We start from the raw sequence: 23822 nt of genomic DNA on the forward strand, positions 1-23822 counted from the left end.
CTTTGTTCAGATGGCGGACAACCCGCTGGGCGAGTTGTTTTGTACGCAGCTATAGACCAACGGTTTCTGGGGTAGTGCGCCGTTTTTTGTCTGGCTGTGAATGTGTTAAGGTCGTCAGTTAGTACATGGCCCAGGTATTTGAACCGGTGGACACGCTTTAAGGCTTTGTTAGAGTTTACGGTTCATTTTGTAATGGTTATTGGTCAATTGCATTAATGTTACGGCCATCACTGATATTGGGATGTATTGGCGCGCGTCAGTTGAATTCTTTGGCGCTTAAGAGGAATTCCTAGTTGTGATTTTTCCATACAAACGCTCTCGACTGTTTCCTCCCTGGATTTTTAACCTAGAGCAATGATTTTTTCAAATAAGATCAATATCATCAATATCTGTGCCGCTATGTTTTGCTTTTTAAGATTATTATATTTTGAAGAAAGATACAGCGCCTCGAAAATCGCAAAAACGGCTCAATTGAATTGGCTGTAAAAAAGGCACAGTATACAAATATGACAACAAATATCAAAAAAATCAAAACATAGCGGCATAGATTATTTCTTCCTCTTGCAATTTCCAAAATTTCATAATGATTGGTTGCGTTTTGGAGGAGGAAACAGTCGAGAGCGAAACCTCGATTTTTGAGTTTTTTGCGTGTGAATTTCGGTCCGAGCTGCAGTTGTCCTTATCGCACGAATTGGAGGCGGAGACAGTTTCTAAATATACGTACACAGAAGGAATAGTGATGGGCATAACATCCTTATTAGGGATTGCAGAACCGGTACTGTTTTAAAGAACAGGGATTTCCCGGTACTTTCGGAACTGGTCTAATTATTTCATTATTTTAAATAAAACGACAGCATTTTGCGATTTGACCACCTTTCGTATTATAATTTAATAATCACATTTTCTTTTTCTACGTATAATCACAATAAACAAGGCATTTTTTTAGAAATATTGTATTTCACATTGCTCACACTTGTGCGTCACAAGACTCACAAGTAAAAGATAACTACATTGATGTTTGCCACTAGATAGAAAATTCAATGAAATTACATTGACGAGGGGATTTATATACATATAAGTATCGCAGTCGTATTTTATAATCCGCCGTATTACATTACGGCTAGCCGATATCAAAATAAAAGCCATTTTGAAATGCGGCGGTTCAACGATTAAGGTATGTTGGGTAAATACCGGATGCGGGTGAAGAACGTAGGACATTCATTTCTCCCTAATTTGGCTTTATTTTTTAATGTTGGCAACATTGTGTAAGACGCCATTTCATTGCGCCTCGACTGCCAGTGTTCCCGCGTCGCTCAGGGAGTCGGGCTTGTGCTATGCGCAATCACAGAGAGCAAGGTAAATTTCGCGAATTCTTTCTTCTATCCGATCTTCGACCTGTAATTTATTTTGCGTATTGTGATGAAACTGTGTTTGATTTTGTAATTGTGTTAACAGACCTAGCACTGCTGTAGACCGCTATCCGATCTTGACCCTTCCAGGTAAACATCGGAAAGAAACAATCCGATCTTTACCTGTTTAAAAAACAGCAGTGACTGTCAAACTTTAAATTTTCTTCAATTTACCTACTGACCTACTTAATTATCACATTTATTGTTTTCTTGATCACACTTTCGTACCATTATTTTTATCCAGTACCACTACCAGCGCGACGGTAAATCAAAAGGAAGAGATTTTGGCAGTCTATTTTGTATGTTTGTATATTGTATGTGTATACTGTACACCTACTTACTGACAATGTAATTTTTTTAATTTCCGCAACCCAAAGGTTGCCTGGAAGAGATCGCTTTTTAGCGATAAGACCGCTTGTTGTTTACCTGTGCTTATGTTTCTGTTTTCTTTTGTATTGTTTTCTTTTATTGAGGTGTGCAATAAAGAGTATTTATATTGTATAGGGATGATGATACATGTTGAATTGTATAACAAAATCAAGTAAAATAGATAGTGTTATGTTGCACATTGACAAGTGTTGTTTCTTGTTTAAAAAATAAACAGATTGTCTATGCTGTCATGGCGTTGTTTCAATTACTACATTGGCGATTCGAGGAAATTTAATTAGTTGTTATTAGCGAAATGGCGTTAAATACGAATTTCTTGCTGCCCGGGGCTTTCGATCAAAAAAAGGACGATTGGAAAGTGTATAAAGAACAAATGTTATTTGCGCTACAAGCACTGGGCGTGGAAAATAACCTAGAAAGTGCCCGCGCCATTTTCCTTTCACAATGTGGAAAAGATACTTTTGCATTTTTAAGTTCATTAGTGGCGCCGAAAAAACTCGTGGAAGTGAACTTTGATGATATCTTGGCCGTATTAGACAAGTTTTTCGCGCCCGAGAAAAGCGAAATACTCGAAGCCGGGAAATTCCATCTACGATGTCAAGAGAAAAGTGAAAAAATGCAATCCTTTATTTCGGCCATTAAAGCGATAGCAGTGCATTGTAACTTCAGTGATTTAGAAAGACAATTGCGTGACAGACTGGTGTTGGGAGTTAGAGATGTGCGTTTGCGGCGAGAATTACTGAAAACGGACAATTTAACGTTCGCACAAGCCGTAAGCCGAAGTGTTCAATATGAGCAAACTGTGAGCGACCTTTACCCGCAAACAAGTACCTCAACACCTCTGGAGACCAAACCAACAACGAGCACAAGTATATCTGAACCGATGGACACCAACCTAGTTAACGTCGGCTCGCAAAAGCGCGAGACTGCCTGTCGTCACTGCGGGGCGAATCATAACCCTAGAGGCTGTAAATTTGCTAGGGCAAACTGTAACTACTGCAAGAAGGTGGGCCATACGGTTGCCGTATGTTGGAATCGTAATAAGAAGAAAATTAACCTGGTTGAAGTTGAAGAACTGGACGACAGCAAGGAGGACTTCGCCTACATGAATGAAATCCTGCAAGTACATGTCAAGTCAAGTGCTGAGCAAGCTAGTAGCAAGATCTTCACTATAATCAAGTTGCATGATAAAGAAGTTCAGTTTGAAGTGGACTCGGGGGCTGCACGTACTGTTATCTCATATGAAACATGGAGAAATCTGCAGTTCAAGATTAAATTGGAGGATGCTAACATAAACCTTATCACCTGGGGTCGGCATCCAATTAAGCTGAAGGGATTAGCTAAAGTGAAAGTTGGATACAAAGGGCTTGAACATGAATTAACAATAATTGTTGCTGAAGACAGGGGACCTAATATTTTGGGAAGAAATTGGTTTGTGCCATTGGGCATACAAGTTGAAGGACTCTGTTGGACAAGTCAAGTACCAGAAGAACTGCAGTTGAAATACCCTAAAGTATTTAGTGATCAACTGGGTTGTTATACGGGGCCGCCTGCAAAACTAATTCTGAAGAATGAAGCTCAACCAAAGTTTCTGAAATGTCGACCTATCCCTTATGCTCTTAGAGAAGAGGTGAAAACTGAACTGAAGCGACTTGAGGCAATTGGAGTGTTGACTCCTGTGAGATATTCTGATTGGGCTACACCACTCCGCATTGTAAGGAAGGAAGATGGAACCTTGAGAATATGTGGCGATTACCGTTCTACAGTTAATATCTCAATAAACTGTGATGTTTATCCACTGCCAACATCAACGGAAGCATTCCAATTACTGGCTGGAGGTAAAAGTATTTTCAAAACTGGATCTGAAGCAAGCTTATACACAAATGTTAGTAGATACGGAATCAGCTGAAATTTTGACATGGAATACCCCATTAGGACTGATGAAGGTAAACCGATTACCTTTTGGGGTCAGTTCAGCACCAGGCATATTTCAACGAGTGATGTCAAGTCAATTTGCAGACATGGATGGTGTCGCTGTTCTATTAGATGACATTGTGGTGACAGGTACTGATGAGACTGAACATGCTGCAAGGCTAGCTAAGGTACTTCAGCGTATTCAAGAGCTGGGATTCACCATAAACATTAACAAGTGTCAATTCTCGGTACCATCAGTGACCTTCCTCGGCTATGTTCTTGATGCAAATGGCATACACCCTTGCCCAAGAAAGATTAAGAAAATCCAAGAAAGACCAAGCCCTTCAGATCTGAAACAGCTCCGTGCATTCTTAGGCCTAATCAATTTCTATGAAAGGTTCTACAGAGCTAAGTCTGACATCTTAGAGCCTCTGCATCAGCTTTTGAAGAAAAATAGGACTTGGAAGTGGGGAACGCTAGAGGAAGACGCGTTTAAGAAGGCTAAACAGCTGTTAACCTCTGACTTGACACTAGTGCAATTTGACAAGAATAAAGAGGTAATTCTCACTTGCGATGCCTCGGAATATGGCGTGGGAGCTGTAATAAGTCATGTTTTTGAAGATGGCCAAGAGAAACCGATTGCAATGGCTTCACGAACTATGCAGCTGCATGAAAGGAATTACAGCCAACTGGATAAGGAGGCCCTGGCTATTATTTATGCACTAAGGAAGTTCCGAGAGTACCTGGTGGGAGTCAAATTTACCATAGTTACAGACCATAAGCCGCTAATTGGGCTCTTGAACCCAAGAAAGCCAATTCCAGACCAGATCTCTCCACGTTTGCTACGCTGGTCACTGATTTTAGCTAGTTACAATTATGACATTTTGTATAAGCCAGGCCAGGTAATTCAGAATGCTGATGGATTAAGCAGATGGTGCAGTCCAGAACCTGTGCAGGAGGAAGCTCCTTTGCCAGAAGTGTTACTGCTAGAACAAACACCAGAAGGGTGGACAGTTTCTGTAGGCGATATTGCCTGTGAAACTAAGAAGGATGAGGTGTTAAAAAAAGTTGTGTTTTTTGCTTTACATGGGTGGCCATCAGAGAGCAATGACCGCATGTTGCTACCCTATATACAAAGGAAAGATGCAATTTCAGTCAGCAAAGATTGCTTATTGTTTTCAAATAGGGTCATAATACCAGAGAAATTGCAGGGTCAAGTATTAAAGATTATACATGCACCGCATGCTGGCATGGTACAATCGAAAGCCTATGCACGAGCGTACGTTTACTGGCCAGGTATGGATGCAGATATCACTGAAATTGTTGAGCAATGTGAACGCTGTCAGTTGACTCGCAACAATCCTCCGGCAACACTGAGAGAATGGCCTATGCCGGAGAAAGCATGGCAACGCCTGCACATTGATTTTGCGGGCCCATTCATGAATAAGACCTTCTTGATACTGGTGGATGCATACTCGAAATGGCCAGAAATAGAAGTAATGTCTAGTATGTCAAGCACACAAGTGATACAGTCACTTAGGAGGATTTTTGCGGAACAGGGATTGCCCGATTTACTCGTATCAGACAATGGAACTGCTTTCGTCTCTGATGAATTTGAAACTTTTTTGAAGAGGAATTCTATACAACATATAACTTCACCACCTTATCATCCAAACTCGAATGGACAGGCCGAACGCACGGTGCAGACAATTAAGAACAAAATCAAGCGTCAGAGTGATATACCATGGCCGGAAAGAATTGCAAAACTCCTGTATCATATAAGAACAACTCCCAGTACAGTGACAGGGAAGACTCCAGCAGAACTCCTAAACAACAGGAAATTTCGAACTGCATTATCAACATTGCATCCTGAGTCCACTCAAAGCAAAAAGATTGTTCAAGCATCAAGTAAGGCCTTGAGAGAATTTTCGATTGACCAAAAAGTATACATAAGAAAATATAATAGTAATTTGGAGAAGTGGATGAAAGGAATGGTGGTGAAACGGAGTAGTGAAACAATCTATGAGGTAAAAACTGAAGATGGGGTGGTACATCAACGTCATGTTGATCAGATCAGAGCAAGGAAAGATAACAGCGTGGACCAGGATTCTGAGACTGGAGTCCCACCGGAGCCCATGAGCGATACACCAGAGAGATGGGTCAGAGATCTGTCACAGGAGTGTGATCCGCCTATTGTGATACCACCTGAAAGTGAATGGAGGGATATAATTGGATTCTGATTTTGTTACATGTGTAATGTTAGAATTTATTTCTGTTGTTGTGTCCACTCACAGAGTGTACTGTTGAGTAGTTAATTATATTCGAGAGATTTAAGTCTGATTAATGTTGTGTCAATTTTAGTGGAAAGGTGTTATGTTGCACATTGACAAGTGTTGTTTCTTGTTTAAAAAATAAACAGATTGTCTATGCTGTCATGGCGTTGTTTCAATTACTACAGATAGCAAATGAGCAATTTTTCGCAATAAAGTACCTACACATACGGATGCATATGTAGATGTGCACTCATACATACATAGCTAGTTTAGGATACAAAATAGAGATAGGGCTTCGAAATTAGTTTCCTTAAAATGCTTCAAGAGGGCTCTCTTTTCCTATATATTTACTTTACTCTTTACATACGATCCTTACATTTTATAAAAAAAATGTTTGTATATCAACTATATATATACATAATTGAAAAATTATACCAACAAAATCGCAAATTTACTTATTTTCCATACTTCAAGATGGGCTCTCAGTGAGCTCAACGAGGGGTGGGAGGGCGTTAGGGTCGGCAACGCGCATGTAACTCCTCTGGAGTCGCAGGCGTACATAAGCTACGGATACTGCTTACCATCAGGCGGGCCGTATGCTTGTTTGCCACCGACGTAGTATAAAAAAAAACCTTGACCTTTTTAAAGAACTACTTAGTCTTTTTGATTTCTAAGTTTGATTCTTATTTTTTTGGCGACCTTCATTAAAAATGACTGGGCACGATTATTTTTTATTTTGATTTTTGTCCCTCCTACTTAAGTACTTAATATCTTCCAGTACATTCCTTTCAATAAACAATACATTTACACTTCACTAAACCTGTACAGTTCACGAGATCTTAAATTGTCAAAACTTCGAAACCTATCTATTATTTTAGTGGTTTTTCTTATTTTATTACTTCGGGTAAACCTTATAATAAGAGGTTTCTTAGCACATTGTTTACTTATCAAATTGCCTTATGACATAGGTATCAAAGTTTGAGAGCCATAATTTTACCAATTTTTGTATTCAGGGTTAAGATCGGATACAAAAATACGAAAAAAAAAAACTTTCGTTTTAAGTTTGTAATTATTGGTGGTGGGGTAGACACCGGACCTATTTCTTTGTGATACCTTATTCTCTTTCCATTAGAAGCAACTTTTTTTCACCATCCGATGTTCTCCCTTGATGGCAAAACACTCGTTACACTAAAAAAAAGTATGTCTTATCTTTACACACTACACAGGTACAAAACTGAACACGTTCTATATTGAAGATGACCAAAATTCAGGCCGAATCTACGGTTATTCGCTCCGTACTTCAAGAATCTGTCACGTGCTGAGATCTCGAAAAAACATTTTCTCACGAGCTCTCTGAATTGGTCCCAAAATTGTCCGGCATTATCCCAACATACTTTATCCAGATTGTAATTGCGATACGTTCATCAATAAGGTGGCCCAAGTTTAGCCCCATTCGTACTACAAGTTAAATAGATTGTAGTATAATCATATATTACCTACTTACAAAAACGGATAGGTACAGTCAAGTGTAAAAATATGGGTGTACACATCTTACTCAAAAATATGTCCCATAGCATCTTATTCCAGTGTAATAAGAGCGTAGTACCATATTTATGAGACGATTCTTTCGATACATATTTTTGCACTTGACTGTAGGTACGACGACGACCGAAGCAGGGACATCATTCTTTTTTGCAGTTTTTACCTATATGGTAATTAATAGATACATAAAAATGAAAATAGTACATTACGATACAAGTGCGAAAAATAGGAAATTCGAAACGAGTGGCGATAAATTAAAACACGACCGAAGGGAGTGTTTTAAATCGACACGAGTTACGAATTACCTATTCGCACATGTATCGTACAACGTTTTACAGTACATATGGCCCTTTAAATGTTCGACACAGTAACATAATATGCTACTTCTCGCACTAGTGCTATAAAGTAGCCCCATATGTACTGTAAACAATATTATGTGATAACAACAAAAACAACTTGCGTCCCAACGTTGACCAGGATAAATTCCGTCCGGCTCGCGGGCGATGTCGACGGATCGAACGGCGCTCGCGTCTGTGTGCGCGCACTCACACTTAGATAGCTCCGGCTCCCGCCCACCGCAGCGCGACAGAAACATAGCTTCAAAAATTCGAGATTTGAAAAGTTGCTCAGCTAGGAATTGCTCTCCTTGCTTTTTTTTAAATATTTTTTACTTTCTTCTTCATCAACTTAATGATTCACACTTGGTATAATTATGTATGTATTAATATATGTATGTTTATTTGTATTAAGTATATGTGTAAGTTTATCTATATATAGTTTATATTCATATATAGTCTCGGTTACAAATTCATTTACTTTAAAAGACACTGCACCTACTTAATCTTTCAGGTTTAACCTATTGGTTGACTGGTAGAGAATGCCTTAAGGCATGAAGTCCGCCATTTGTACCTTCATGTATTGTGCAATAAAGATTAAATAAATAAAATAATTTAAAAATTTGTATGAAATCTGTTTTTCGCTATTTTTGCATTAACCCAAAAAAATTGAATTGACTTTTTTCGGTTTTTTTGACGTAGAGGCAGAGGTATGGTTAAAGTACAAGCATTGTCCGACTGAAATCGGATTTTTGAAATCGATGGCTCGGTTTAGGGGCGCCACTACGAAACAAGATCGAATCAGAAATCGAAATTTCGTTATCTAACCTCTCTATCACTCTTGCATATTCGAGCGATGAAGAGGCAGATAACTAAATTTATAATCTTCTAAAGTAGTCCCGTTGTGCATCAATGTTATATTTTATGACTTGCTAAAAAACAGTATGTAAAAGTTACTCTATGGTTTACGAAAGGCGCTAGTGCTGCACTCTGGCGGCAGAACATTGCAGTAATACTCCCTATTTAATAACTGACTGAAAGGCCCAAAGGGAACAATGGACGGTCTCAGATTATTGCCAGTTGTTCTGGCAGTCGAGGTCCGAATATGTTGGCTGGACGATTAGCGATAAGCTTTTCGCGCTCGACCTAACTTAAATCCGACACGGGTGCAGATTGAAATAAATATCTGGGGACACTTAACCTAGCCCCAAAATAAGCAAAGCGTGTACTATGGGTACCAGGCGACAATACAGTGTGTCCCTAGCCATTGGACAAAGCCGAAATGTACATATGCATTAGGGCCGGTACAGACGGACTGCAACTCGACTGCAACTTGTATGGGAACTGCACGTCGACGTTGCAGTTGGAGTGCAGTCGGCATGCAGTTCCCATACAAGTTGCAGTCGAGTTGCAGTCGGTCTGTACCGGCACTTAGGGTATTTAGAACCAGTGTACAAAGTATCATAACAACCGGTGTAGCGGTTTCGAAGAAATTAAAAAATTACCATTTTTTACTTTGGAGCTGCCTGTATGTGTTGGTAGGTCCTAAGGTAATATCCTCAAAGAATAGTATGGAACCTTCTTCGACCTTTTTGTTTATAATTTATAAATTATATTATATTAAAAAAAGTGATGCACTTTCTTTTTATATTTTAATTATATTAAGTGCAAAATGTATTAAATATTTTTTCATTAATATATTATTCAGGGTTGGCAATTGTATACGGAAGATATAATAATTTCTGCGAAATGTACTCTACCTCTAGCAGCAAGCAAACATTTCTCAAATGTTTGTGTTGTTTAAAACACTTAGTTTAATGTTTTTTTGATTAATTTCCAGAAACAGTGACAGTGATTAGTATCCAAATTCCTCAAATTACTTAAAATTTGGAGCATCGAGGGCACAGACCTATCCGGCATTCAGCCACGATTGAAAATTATGTAAAAATATTTTAAACGGCTGTTAAATTAATAAAATTATTTCATTTTAAACATACCAAATCCCAATGCCCAATTATAAACGTCAGTATTTTAAAAGTAAAACTCATTTATTCTACTTGATTTGTATGAATAAGTGACATAATTAAAAAAAAAGGAGTTATAGCTTTCTTTTTCACAATCCATAACTCCCGTGGGAACAAAATAGGCCTTTGTCCTTCAGTACACCTGCACGAAATAAGAACTTTTTCGAGCAAGTGTGATGAAAAATACAATAATTGAATACCATGGAGAAATAAAGTGGAATTCTTTTGCAGCAAATACACTTTGCGAGCATAAAATAAAGTCAGCATTAACCCCTGGAACGCCGAACCGACAAACATACTTGTACGCGTTAAATGCCTAGTGCCGGATTCGTCCCATCCCCCTCAAACGCCGGATAGGCTCGCGTACGTGCACCCGTTGACTGCCGAGACTTATATTACATTGAAAAGCAAGTAATATAAAACTCTATTTGTGAGTGTTTAGATCTCAAAATTAAGTTAGAATATGCTAGAATAAATTTGGTGACTGATAAGGCACAAGGCAGTTGAGACAGTTTGTACAGATCCGGGACTAGGCAGTAGACGGGTACAAAAATTGAAGACCCTCTGGCAATTGACATGACTGGTACGGATCAGGCACTAGGCGTCCCAAGGGTTAATAGTATAGTTAAAATTTTCATTTATACCAAAACTAAATTGCCGCGACCCAAGTTTAGCAACTTTTCGCTTCCCACCTATTTAGCATGGTTTAAACTGCCAAATTGGCAACATTAAGCGGAACTGGGGTCCTACCGCGAACACCGAAAATCGCAAATTGCGGGGATCTTTCTCTTTTACTCTTATTAAGATGTAATTAGAGTGACAGAGAAAAATGCCTGCTATGGACGAACTTCGATTTTCGCGGTTATAGCCCTGGTTAGTGTTCGTGCCGATGCAAGACCCTGCATTCGTTCAGTTTACACGCAGCAGTCGCATTGTTAACTATCGGCTATCGTGCGCTTCGTGATCGTGAACCTTGTCGGAAATGTATAGTAGTTCCTCCTCCACCATGAGGTGAAAAAATGTATACTTATTTATTCATCTACTGTACCAAAGTTAATATTGGGCCGGGTTGTAGCAGCGAGCTTTAGTTGACGTCTTCTTGGTGAATTAACTTGTGCAGAATAAATAAATAGTACCTGGGCGACCGAGCTTTGCTCGGTTATAACTATTTATTGTAATATGGTGGTGTATAGGTGATAATCTTAACTACATTTTTTTACTAAATTAAACTTGTTTAAAACAATAAAAATTAAAAAAATATATATATAAACTTGAACATAATAAAAAAAAAGTTACTCACCGGGCGAGATTCGAACCCGTAACACTCGTTTAGCAGTCCGCGTCTTAATAACCCGCTGGACCAGACGGACAGCGGCCGGCAACACGAAATTAGCGACCATATTCTGCGTCGAAAGAAAAACGCATGAAAACTCGAATACACGCGTTTTCCCAAACATAAGACTAATCTAGATAGATTAGTCTTATGTTATTAAGACGCGGACTGCTAAACGAGTGTTACGGGTTCGAATCTCGCCCGGTGACTAACTTTTGTTTTTTTTTATATGTTCAAGTTTATATATAATTTTTTAATTTTTATTGTTTTAGACAAGTTTAATTTAGTAAAAAAATGTAGTTAAGATTATCACCTATTGTTAAGTTTCGTTTTTGCAATTAATTATTAAATGTTTGTACGCTCTTAAAAATCCTCCTATACCTCATCCGCTCCCTCACATTCACACTTGTATATTGCTGTCTCGCTCGCACTCGCGCTGCAACGCTGCGAGCGACACCTATCGGACCCATTTGTTCCAATATAATATGGCGACTTGAGTGGTACGGCGTCGGATCCGCTCGTCATCAATCAAGAAAAATCAGTTTAATTCATGTGATAATCGAACAATCCGTATAAAAAACGTGTGTGTTAAGTGTTTGTCAAGAACAGCAAGAAAAGTCCAAGGCCTTGGTGAAAAGTCAGCGCTCCTGTGGCGATCGCAGGAAAACACGTGCCAGCTAACCAAAAAACGGACATTTTTTTCAAGTAAGTGAGTGTGAATTTCCCATTTCCCCGTTATTTTCCTTTCGCTATTATACATCCGCAAACCAGTCATACAGTCCACTAAATTCAAAGCGCTCGTGACTGAAAAGCACAAAAAAGCGCACCGCAAAAAATAAAATTTACTTTATGGGAAAGGTTTTCAAAAATTTAAAATTTAAATCATCCATAATAAAATTGGTCCTTTCGAACTGGATGTTCAATTAGTTTTGCAATCTAATTCTCAAGTGATACGCCTATTCTTAATGTAGGTAGCTACTTAATATTTTAAATAACAGTAATATCACACTACTTATTGTTCACTTCGAAATAAATCTGGGCTAAGTACTTACTTTATGCTTGATTCATCAAATTAGGTTTTCTACTTTTTTTCATTCATTTGTTAATCCCGCACCGCAAGTAGGTACCTAATTTGATATTTCGTTTTTCGCTCCCGCAAATCGGCATTATAAGTATAAGTGTAATACCTAGTTTTTACCATTCGAAACGCAGTTGTTCGAGATTTCATTCATTTCGCTCATACACAAGTATTTCGCATAGGTAGTTATATCATATCTACCCGAAAGTTGAAGGTTCGTTCGTTCAAGATTGTTCGATTGCATAGTTCATATAAAAGGTCGTAAGCGCAACTTGTATCGCATACAGTTACGACTTTCTTCCCGCAAACCGCATTAATTTTATAATTTTACGCGCTTTAAATACTTTTAAATTGCAAATCGCGTATTTGTCGTTTATAATACGTGGATTCATAAATTTCGTTGCTTAATTGTTTAAATTTCGCGAAATAATATTAGCATTTCTACTCGCTCTTATTTCATTTGTACTAAGGTGTAATTTGGTACCGTATTGAATAATTACCACCGCTTTCTGTATTCTGTATATCGTTGTTATTATTAATTACTGTAGGTATATTTGTTGTAAATTGCCGCTTAGTAACAAGTTTTGAACATGAACGATGATAAAGATGCATCCATCACCGGCCCCGGTGAACTTGTCATCCTTGAAGGTAAACGTAATGCGTATTTTACGCGTTTACAAAATATTTATGCCTTATCACTTACGGCGCAACAAGATGAAATACAACGCAATTTGTTTGTAAATAATGTCGCCGGTTTAGACCAGTTGCGGTCTGATTTTGAACGCGTCTTGGACATGTATAACTCGCGATTAATTCAACAAAAACCTAACGCTACGGTTAATTATCAACCTTTGATCGCCTTTGATGAGATGTATTGTCAAATAAAACGCGTGCATGCTGACATAAAGGATAATATGAATGAGGTACAAAAAAGTCAATCTTATGCCGTAAAGCATAAGTTGCCCGCTATTGAATTGTTACCATTTAACGGTGAGATTCAGAATTGGCCTTTATTTTATGAGCAATTCAAAAGTGTCATTCATAACAATCCGCGTCTATCGGACAGCGAACGCGTGCAGTTTTTAGTAGGTAAATTGACGGACAAGGCGAAGTCTGTGTGTGCCGGACTGCCGGCCACAGGAGAGAACTATCTTATTATATGGCAAGCTCTTATTGATAAATATGAGGATAAACGCGCGCTGGCTACTGGCTACGCTAATCAATTATTGAATTTTAAAACTATACCGACCGGGTCGGAAGCAAATTTGGATGCCTTTCTATGCAAATTCGACGCATCTGTAAGGGCGCTAAAGGCGCTCAAGTTAAACGACTTGGCAGATTTCCTCTTTTTACATCTCGCATTACAAAGATTGGATCCGGAATCTGTTAAGTTGTTCGAAATGTTTTATCGTAAAGAAAAGTGTCCGTCTTATGCTAACCTTGTTGAGTTTATCAAAGAGCAGACCAGGGTCGTACCTCACTCGCTGTCAAAACAAACTTTTCCCGCCGTGTCTAAACCTACTAGTCATGATAAAAAATTACCTACTCCAAAAAACATCCAAACGAAATCTTTTGTCAGTCTACCCGCCCAGACACCAATTTGTCAATTGTGTAAAACCGATAAACATGAACATTTGTATCAGTGTTCCGTTTTTGCAAAAATGACACCGCATGATAGGTATAAATTCGTAAAATCGAATTCAGTTTGTAATAATTGTCTTAGTTACAAACATAAGCTGTCCGCTTGTAGTTCTCAACGAACCTGCAGTGTGTGTGCGTCCAGGCATCATACACTGCTTCATTTCAATTCGCCGGTAAATAAACAGTCTAGTTTAATGCCGCCCCAAAACTGTTCTTCCAGTGTAGTGCCGCCTTCGGCACCCGCTTGCACAGGTGTTCATAAAGCGACAAATGATACGCAACCGCGCGCTCCAGGGGATACGGTTGATAATAGTTTGCAAACTAAATCCACTTTAAGCCATTTAGCGTCCGCGCCTTGTAGCAGCGAGTTGACAGAGTCTGATGACTGTTTAACCTTTTTAGCTACGGCAAAAGTTAAACTTCTAGAAGCGAATCATGCTTCTGGTGAATATTTGCGAGTTTTGATTGATCCTGGATCGCAAAAGGATTATATTACTCTTGACTGTTGCAAACGCTTATCTTTACCAATTTCAAATAAAAATCGTTACTCGCACGTTAACGGCATCGGAAATATTTCAGAAAAAATATTCGGTCTTGCAAAGGTAACGTTTAGCTCTAGGTTTGACAATCCTCATGTCTACTCGGCAAAACCACTCGTAATAGAAAGGATTACGTCAGAATTACCGGAGGAGTCATTAGATTTATCGGTAATAAAAGTATTTGAAAATTTACCTCTGGCAGACGATAGCTTTAACGAACCCGGACCTATTGATATGCTTTTAGGTGCCAATTTCTTTGTCGAAATTTTACTAGATCACAAAATTCGCAACGCCGGCATACCGGCAGCCATAGAGACTACTCTAGGTTATATAATTATAGGAGACAGCAAGTGGCCGTCCTCACCACAATCCGAGACGCGAGCCTTCTGTGCGTTCACACATGAACCGCTTAACCAAAGTTTGGAAAAGTTTTGGGCCCAAGAAGAAGTTCCAAATAAAAGGTTTTTAAGCCCTGACGATCAGGCATGTGAACAAATATTCACCACAACTACAACGCGTAACGATAATGGTTCTTACGCTGTGGACCTTCCTTTCAAAGAAAGTCCTAACTCTTTAGGCAATTCTTTTCTAACCGCAAAAAAGAGATTCTTAATGCAAATCTCGAAAATAAGTTTTCTCGCAACCCGCAACTTCATAAAAGTTATAATGAGATTATTCTCGATTACTTGGATAAGGGAATTATTTCTCTGGTTCCTCGTGAGGAACTCCTCGGCCCAGGTTTCCATCTACCACATCACCCGATTATTCGCAACGACAAAGCCACTACTAAAGTGCGCTTAGTCCTGGATGGAAGTTGTAAGACGGACAGCGGTCTGTCCTTGAACGACCTTCTACATACTGGCTGCAACTTGCAGGCTGATATTTTTCAGATTCTTCTGAACGTCCGCATATTCCGCATTGCCTTTTTCGCCGATGTTCGGCAAATGTACTTATGTATCGAAGTACATCCTCCGCACCGCTCCTTTCAAAGGATATTATATCGCTTTTCACCTGAAGAACCGCTAAATACCTACTGTTTCAACCGTGTCGCTTTCGGTCTTCGATCTTCTCCATTCCTTGCATTGCGCACACTTCGTCAGCTCGCTAGCGACGAACGTGATAGGTACCCGCTCGCAGCCGATGTCCTCGAACGAGACGTTTACATGGACGATCTAGCTTCTTCTGCTTCTTCCCACGAGGAAGCAGTTACGACAGCGACCCAGTTAATTAGCCTCTTCAAGGCTGGTGGGTTTGATTTAGTTAAATGGACTAGCAACTCTCCTCAGTTGCTGGAACACATTCCCGCAACCCATCGCCAGTCTGAATCAGTCTCTTTCGATGACAGCGGCTCGCTTAAGATACTTGGCCTTCAATGGCTTCCTGGGTCTGATGAATTTGTTTTCACTGTTTCACCTCCTCCGCTCACAGGCACGAAACGAGCTATTCTTTCTGCCACCGCCCGCTTGTATGACGTTCTTGGCCTAGTAGGGCCCGTTATTCTTTATTCTAAACTCCTCATAAAGGAGTTGTGGCTGTTGAAACGAGGCTGGGATGATTTACCACCTCAGCACATTTTATGTTTATGGCACCAGTTTGTCAGCGAGCTGCCTCTTATTTCTGACATAAAATTTTCTCGACATCTTGGCATTGAAAAAACCTCAAAGGTAACACTTATTGCTTTTGCTGACGCAAGTGAAAAAGCGTACGGCTGTGTCATCTACGCACACGTAGTTACGGACAATCAACATCCCGTCATGCGCTTAATTTGCTCCAAATCGAAAGTCGCGCCGGTGAAGACGGTGACTGTTGCGCGTTTGGAACTTTGTGCAGTTGTTTTAATGTCAAAGCTGCTTCGTGTCGTCCATGATATATTATCAGAACGCCACAACATTGACGATGTCTACGCATTTTCAGACTCAGAGGTCGCTTTATGCTGGGTGCACTCATCACCGCATAGGTTCGCTACCTATGTGGCCAACCGCATTGCTCAATGTCAAGCAAATTACGCACCGGAGCATTTCTATCATGTGTCCGGATCTGAGAACCCTGCAGATTGTTTGTCTCGTGGATTACTTCCCTCCCGCTTAAAGGACCATAATCTCTGGTTTAACGGTCCGTCCTGGGCATCTTTACCAGTTAACGAATGGCCTATAACTAAGTTCTCGCCCACAGCTAAGGCACTTTCCGAGGAAAAAGTTGTCTCTTTTGTTGTTACTAATAAAAGCAACAGTAGTCACTGGCTTCTGGAGTTGGGTGAAAGGTTTTCTTCATGGCACCGGTTTCTTAAATCAGTTGTCCATGTTTTAAGATTCATCAAAAAACTACCTCGAGGTGGCGAAATCACTACCTCTGACCTGGACGCGGCAGAATTGTTCGTGGTCAAGGTCATTCAACAAACTTCATTTGCTGATGATTTACGCAATATTAAAAATGGCAAGGTATGCTCACCCTCACTTCGCAAATTATTTCCTTTTATCGCTGATGACGTTCTACGAGTGGGAGGACGTCTAGGCAACTCTTCTCTGGATTATGGTAGTAAACATCCCGCAGTGTTGCCCAAGAAAGGGCACCTTATTGAAATTTTAATTGATTTTTTCCATCGCGAAAACTTGCACGCCGGCCCGCAACTTTTGCTTTCTATTTTGAGACAGAAATATTGGATTTTGTCAGCACGTCGAATTGTGAGACAGCGCTTTCACAAATGTAACACTTGTTTCAGAGTCAATCCGACCAATACGTTCCCTTCTATGGCAGACCTGCCAGAGTGTCGTGTTAATGAAAGTAAAGCATTCACGCATACGGGGGTAGATTATGCCGGTCCTTTCAACATTACCATGGTCAGAAAGCGTGGGGCACAAAGCCAAAAGGCATGGCTGTGTCTTTTCATCTGTATGGTGACAAAGGCCGTACATACTGAACTCGTCTCGTCGCTCAGTTCAGAGGCATTCTTAGATGCCTTCAAAAGATTTATTTCCCGCCGTGGGCCGTGTCAGGTGTTATATAGTGATCATGGAACAAACTTCGTAGGCGCTAAAGCTTATCTTAAAGAACTTTATTCTTTTCTTAACACCGAAGATTATTACAAAACGTTTCGCGAGGAGCTCTTAAAGCATCGTATAACGTGGCGCTTAAACCCTCCCAACGCACCTCACTTCGGAGGCGCTTGGGAAAGTAATATTAAAAGCTTTAAAACGCATCTTCACCGCGTCATAGGCAAACAAATTTTGACCTATCAGGAACTATTAACGGTGACAATTCAGATCGAGAGTCAGCTGAACAGTAGACCTCTTTACGTTTTGAGTTCCGATCCATCGGAACCTACTGCGCTGACCCCCGCTCATTTCATATGTACTGCACCCTTGCAGCACTTACCCGCAGCCGATTTGAGTCAGGAACGAACGGACCTTTTAACCCGGTATTCGTTGTTAGATTCAATAGTCCAATCTTTTTGGAAACGTTTCCGAACTGAATATCTTCACAACTTGCAGAGCAGGGAAAAATGGAATACTCCAGCTAGGCCATTAGCCGTAGGCACTGTCGTGCTTATCAACGTTAATAATGCACCGCCCTTGCAATGGCCTATTGGCGTTATAACGCGTGTTATTCCTGGTCGAGACGGAGTCATACGAGTTGCGGAGGTGAAAACGCGGGGAGTTAGATTGGAACGACCTATAGTGCGGTTATGCCCACTGCCTACGCAGTAGAGTTAATTTATATTAACTTTATTAGTATTAAATGTTTATATTAATACTTAGTCTATAGTTGAATCAAGCATAACTAGATGGGTGCTTGGTATTTGTTTATTTCTATTTCTATTAAACTTCTATTTTTTATTTAATTTTTTTTTGAAGGGTATCCTTCAAGCCCGGGGGGATGTTAAGTTTCGTTTTTGCAATTAATTATTAAATGTTTGTACGCTCTTAAAAATCCTCCTATACCTCATCCGCTCCCTCACATTCACACTTGTATATTGCTGTCTCGCTCGCACTCGCGCTGCAACGCTGCGAGCGACACCTATCGGACCCATTTGTTCCAATATAATATGGCGACTTGAGTGGTACGGCGTCGGATCCGCTCGTCATCAATCAAGAAAAATCAGTTTAATTCATGTGATAATCGAACAATCCGTATAAAAAACGTGTGTGTTAAGTGTTTGTCAAGAACAGCAAGAAAAGTCCAAGGCCTTGGTGAAAAGTCAGCGCTCCTGTGGCGATCGCAGGAAAACACGTGCCAGCTAACCAAAAAACGGACATTTTTTTCAAGTAAGTGAGTGTGAATTTCCCATTTCCCCGTTATTTTCCTTTCGCTATTATACATCCGCAAACCAGTCATACAGTCCACTAAATTCAAAGCGCTCGTGACTGAAAAGCACAAAAAAGCGCACCGCAAAAAATAAAATTTACTTTATGGGAAAGGTTTTCAAAAATTTAAAATTTAAATCATCCACCTATACACCGCCATATTACAATAAATAGTTATAACCGAGCAACGCTCGGTCGCCCAGGTACTATATATATATACAAGAATTGCTCGTTTAAAGGTATAAGATTATACGACATTATTACACAAATTGACTTAAGTCCCACAGTGTAATGAAACACGTCAATGTAAAACAGCAACTGTTTATTTCCCATGAATGCGGGTACCATGTACAAATAATAACTACCCACAACATCTCCCCCAAAAGGAATAAAACCCAACACCAAAAAGTTATACAATATAAGTATCCAACTCTACATTATTTTCATAAACCTAGGCATGAACACAAGTAGATAGGAGTAGTCTTATAAAACCTAAATACGAAATTACATTTCTAAAACTTGACTACAACAACCTCCTTCCCCTTAAAATATCGTTACATAAAAATATTTATATTCAATACTTATCCGTCTAGTTTACAAGGTTTCCTACTCACATACGAGAACACTCTTAAACGATCATGAAAAGACCTTATTTCATAGTAATAAGGGTTACAGACCATCAAATAAGTGAGACTTCGATGGTAAATACTTAAATGGTATTCGTAGGAAGGCAACTATTCACTTGTTTTGTTGTTTTATCAGCATGTTAGATCTTTGTTGATACCCAAAGATATGACATACTTATACCTAATACTCCTTTACATAATTATGTGCAACATGACATGGTTTCCCCATATAGGTAGATATAGGTACAATATATAATATTTATAATACTTTACACACACAAAAAAAAATGTCATCTGATATTACTGACTTTCAGAATAATAATAAGTAAGTACATATATAACATGCGATCGAAACATGTTTACTAACAAGACTCAGTTACGCCTTGTATTATAATTCAAAAGAAAATAAAATGAACTGTTTTTTATTTATTTGTAAATATCTACTATAATATAAATGTAGATTTAAGCTAGTTATAGTAATTCTCTGTAAATATCTAATTGTAATATTTCTTTTTATTTAGTCTACTTAGCTGTTATGATTATTTTTGATTAATAAGTTTGGCTCGACTACGAGTCATTATAACAGAAGGCCTACTGCCGCTATCAACCTTATTGTTTACGACATTAGGTTCAGTTTTACATTCTCTTGTTTGACCTACTTCTTCGCACGCGTCCTTGAACTCGTCGTCGGCATCAGCTGGCGCTGGCTGCATCGAATCCGAGGACGGTGCGTTAGTACTAGTTTCGCACTTAATTAAATGGCGTCGATTGCGCCTAAACCTACCACCTAACTTATTTTCTATTATGTATGATCGGGGCGTTTCGGCGTTACCTACAACGGTTGCTCGAGTTCTCGCCTTTCCGTCTATACATACAACTTCATCGCCTGCCTTTAACGAAGAAAGTGCCCTTGTGTGTTTATCGAAATATTCTTTTGTTTTTATTTGATTACGCAACATTGTCGAATGTTCTGATGAGTCAATTGGCCGCGGGGTTAATAACCTAGGGTGCACCGGGAGCTTACATTTAAGTTGACGACCCATCAGAAGCTGTGCAGGAGAGCTTAAACCATCCCTAGGAGTATTACGATAGTTTAATAAGGCTAAATAAAAATCCCCGTTTGTATTAATCGCTTTCTTAAGAAGAGATTTTATTGTCTGCACTGCACGTTCGCTCTTACCGTTCGACTGAGCATAGTTCGGTGACGACGTGACATGATTAAACCCCCATTGTCTAGCAAACATTTTAAATTCCCGACTGCTGTATTGCGTTCCGTTGTCACTAATTAGGGTTTCTGGGATACCATGGCGCGAGAAAACTTCTTTCATGCTTTGTATTACTACGTTAGATGTTATATTTGGCAAATTACATACTTCTATATAGTTAGAGTAGTAGTCTACTATTATTAAAAAGTATTTCTTTTTTAACTCAAATATGTCGGATCCGATTTTTTGCCATGGCAGCTCAGGAATCTCAACTGGGATCAGTGGCTCTCTCGCGGGAGCGTTTAAACTCTCCTGACAGGTGCGGCAGCGCTTCACGAACGCCTCGATATCCTGCGTGATGCCGGGCCAGAACACGACCTGCCTCGCGCGCCGCTTGCACCGGTCTATACCCATGTGACCCTCGTGGATAATTTCGAGCATTTCCGCTCTTAGCACTCGCGGTACTAACACTAAGTTGCTTTTAAATATTACTCCATCCACTATAAATAAATTTTCTCTAAATGACCAGTACAATTTTAATTCACTCACAACCTCAGATTTGTGATCTGGCCAACCTTTATTTATGTATTCGCTCAATTTTAAAAAATCAGAGTCACGTTTAGTTTCTTTTTTAATATGTGAAAGTTTGTTATTAGACATTGGTAAGCTATCCACGATTAATTTTACCTGACATATATTGTTTTTATGCACATCGTCACTGTAAAGATCCGGCAGCGAGGCACGAGACAAGGTATCTGGAATATACATGTATTTTCCTGGTTTATACGTGACATGTAAGTCATAGTGCTGTAATCGCAGTAACATGCGCTGCAAGCGTGCTGGGACAGACATTAACGGCTTTTTAAAGATACTCTCCAGGGGTTTATGGTCTGATTCTACCACTACCTTTTCCTTACCGAAAATGTACTGATGAAAGCGCTCGCACGCAAACACTATCGCCAGAAGCTCTTTCTCCACCTGTGCGTAACGGCGCTGCGCGTCGGTGAGCGTGCGCGAAGCGAACTCCACCGGCCGCCCGCCCTGCATGATCACCGCGCCCAGGGCGTCGCGCGACGAGTCTACCGACAGCAGCACCGGCGCTTCCACATCGTACAGAGCCAATACCCCCGCCCCACACACGACTGCTTTTAAATCTTCGAATGCCTTTTGCTCGCTCTGCTCCCATCGCCAGTCATTATCTTTTTTTAGCAAATTTGTTAACGGTGCCGCACGTTGTGAATGGTTTGGAATGAATTTAGATAGGTAATTCACTGCCCCCAAAAATCTTTCCAAACTTTTCCTGTCGTGTGGCGTCGGCATCTCTTTTATTGCCCTAATCTTGTTATCGTCGGGCCGCATTCCGTTTGCATCGAAAATATGCCCTAAATACGTTACTGACCGTACCCCTATTTTACATTTCTGCTTATTAAATTTAAGATTAATCTCTCTAGCTCTATTCAAAAGCGCGCCTAGCCTCTCGTCATGCTCGCGCCTAGTTTTTCCCCATACGATTATGTCATCGATAAAGCTATCTACTCCCTCTAAATCTTCCAAAAGTTGCCGCATCTTACCATGAAACACTTCACTAGCACAATTAATACCAAAAGGTAAACGTAAAAACTGCCATCTACCGAATGGTGTGGCAAACGTACATAGGTCGGCGCTCTCGTCGTCCAGCTGTACGACCCAGAAGCCCGAGTTGGCATCCAGCACCGAGAAGTAGGTGGCGCCGCGCAAGCGCGTGGCCAGCTCGGTGAGCGAGGGCAGCTGGTAGTGCGCGCGCCGTACCGCCACGTTTAGCTCGCGCGGATCAAGACATATGCGTATGCCGCCGTTCTTTTTTGCGACTAAAACTAGGGGGTGCACCCATTGAGTAGGATGCGTTACTCGCCTAATTACCCCCATCCGTTCCATGTTTTTGAGTTCATCAGACAATCGATCTCTCAGGCCTAATGGGATTTTTCTAGTAGCGCTTATGACCGGCGGCACTGATTTATCTACAACAATATGGTATTTACCTGGCAGACACCCTAAACCCGTGAATAGATCTGAATAATCATCAAGTTGTATGGTATTAACTCTTTTTACTAAACCCATATCTTCACATGAGTCTCGTCCCAACACGCTTTTAACTTTCATATCAGCAATAGCAAATGGCAAGTTATAACTTTTATCCTTATACCACCATACTAAGTCACAGATACCTTTTATTGGAATTTCGTGATTAGAGTACGACTCAAAATATGCTTCCGGCGTCTTCAACATATTTACGTCGAAACCTAGAGATATAAATCTATCAAAAGACATAACATTACAGTCTGCTCCCGAGTCGAGTTTAAAATTTTCAGACCCGTGTTCACAAAACAGCGTCTCCGTCCAGCGCCCTCTACCACTCGAACTGGAAACCATGTCCATATAAAACGGTTCAAGTTCATCGGAATCGCTAGCCGCGGAACCATTTTTTTGTATTTCATACACTCGTTTCACCCCATTGTCATCGTTAACGAACCGAGATCTGCACATACGAGCAAAATGTCCACGGTGACCACAAGAAAAACATGTTACATACTGTGCCGGGCATTCTTGGTTGGCGCAGCGCGTCCCGCCGCAACCGGCGCACTGGCGCTGCGCCGCCGCCGATGATCGATGATGAATCGATTCGCCTTCTTCCTGGTTACGTGTAAAGAATTTGTACCTCAATAACGTTGTGTTTATTTTGGCCCCGAAATACTCATCAAACTTTTTAATAATGACCTGCACGTCGTCTTTATCCGAGTCGGCGTCAAATGTAAATGTTTGATACACATCGAAACCCTCTGGGCCGATCAGATTAACGAGCAGGCTGGCTTGTACTCCGGCGGACTCGCTGCTCACACCAGAGGCCTTCACAAAAAGTAGGAATTGCTGTTTCCACCTTTTCCACGCATCAGCCCGTGTAGCGGGACCGCCCTCCATATTTAACTCCGGCGGTGGTCTGGCGTGTTCCATGTTTTAACTACACTAATAGCACTATCGTACACACAACAACAAGTTATCTGAGGTCGTACGGTGTTTGGGCACTGCACTTGCACTTATTTTTAACTGTTGCAGCACAAAAACGTTTAAAATAACTAACACCGCTGCCACCATGTAATGAAACACGTCAATGTAAAACAGCAACTGTTTATTTCCCATGAATGCGGGTACCATGTACAAATAATAACTACCCACAACAC

At 40.3% G+C, this 23822-nt stretch overlaps 1 protein-coding gene across 1 annotated transcript; it reads left to right on the forward strand.

Moving 5' to 3' along the window:
• Positions 1-2091: 2091 nt before the first annotated feature.
• On the forward strand, positions 2092-3705 carry LOC133533226 (uncharacterized protein K02A2.6-like). Its single transcript, XM_061872180.1, has one exon. It carries the CDS (start codon positions 2092-2094, stop codon positions 3703-3705), a length of 1614 nt encoding a protein of 537 aa, XP_061728164.1.
• Positions 3706-23822: the final 20117 nt, after the last annotated feature.

The sequence above is a fragment of the Cydia pomonella genome, unplaced genomic scaffold, assembly GCF_033807575.1.
Source record: "Cydia pomonella isolate Wapato2018A unplaced genomic scaffold, ilCydPomo1 PGA_scaffold_134, whole genome shotgun sequence".
Lineage (NCBI taxonomy): Eukaryota > Metazoa > Arthropoda > Insecta > Lepidoptera > Tortricidae > Cydia > Cydia pomonella.

Coding starts and splice junctions, on each gene's coding strand:
- LOC133533226 (XM_061872180.1), top strand. CDS start 2,092: ATGGCGTTAAATACGAATTTCTTGCTGCCCGGGGCTTTCGATCAAAAA.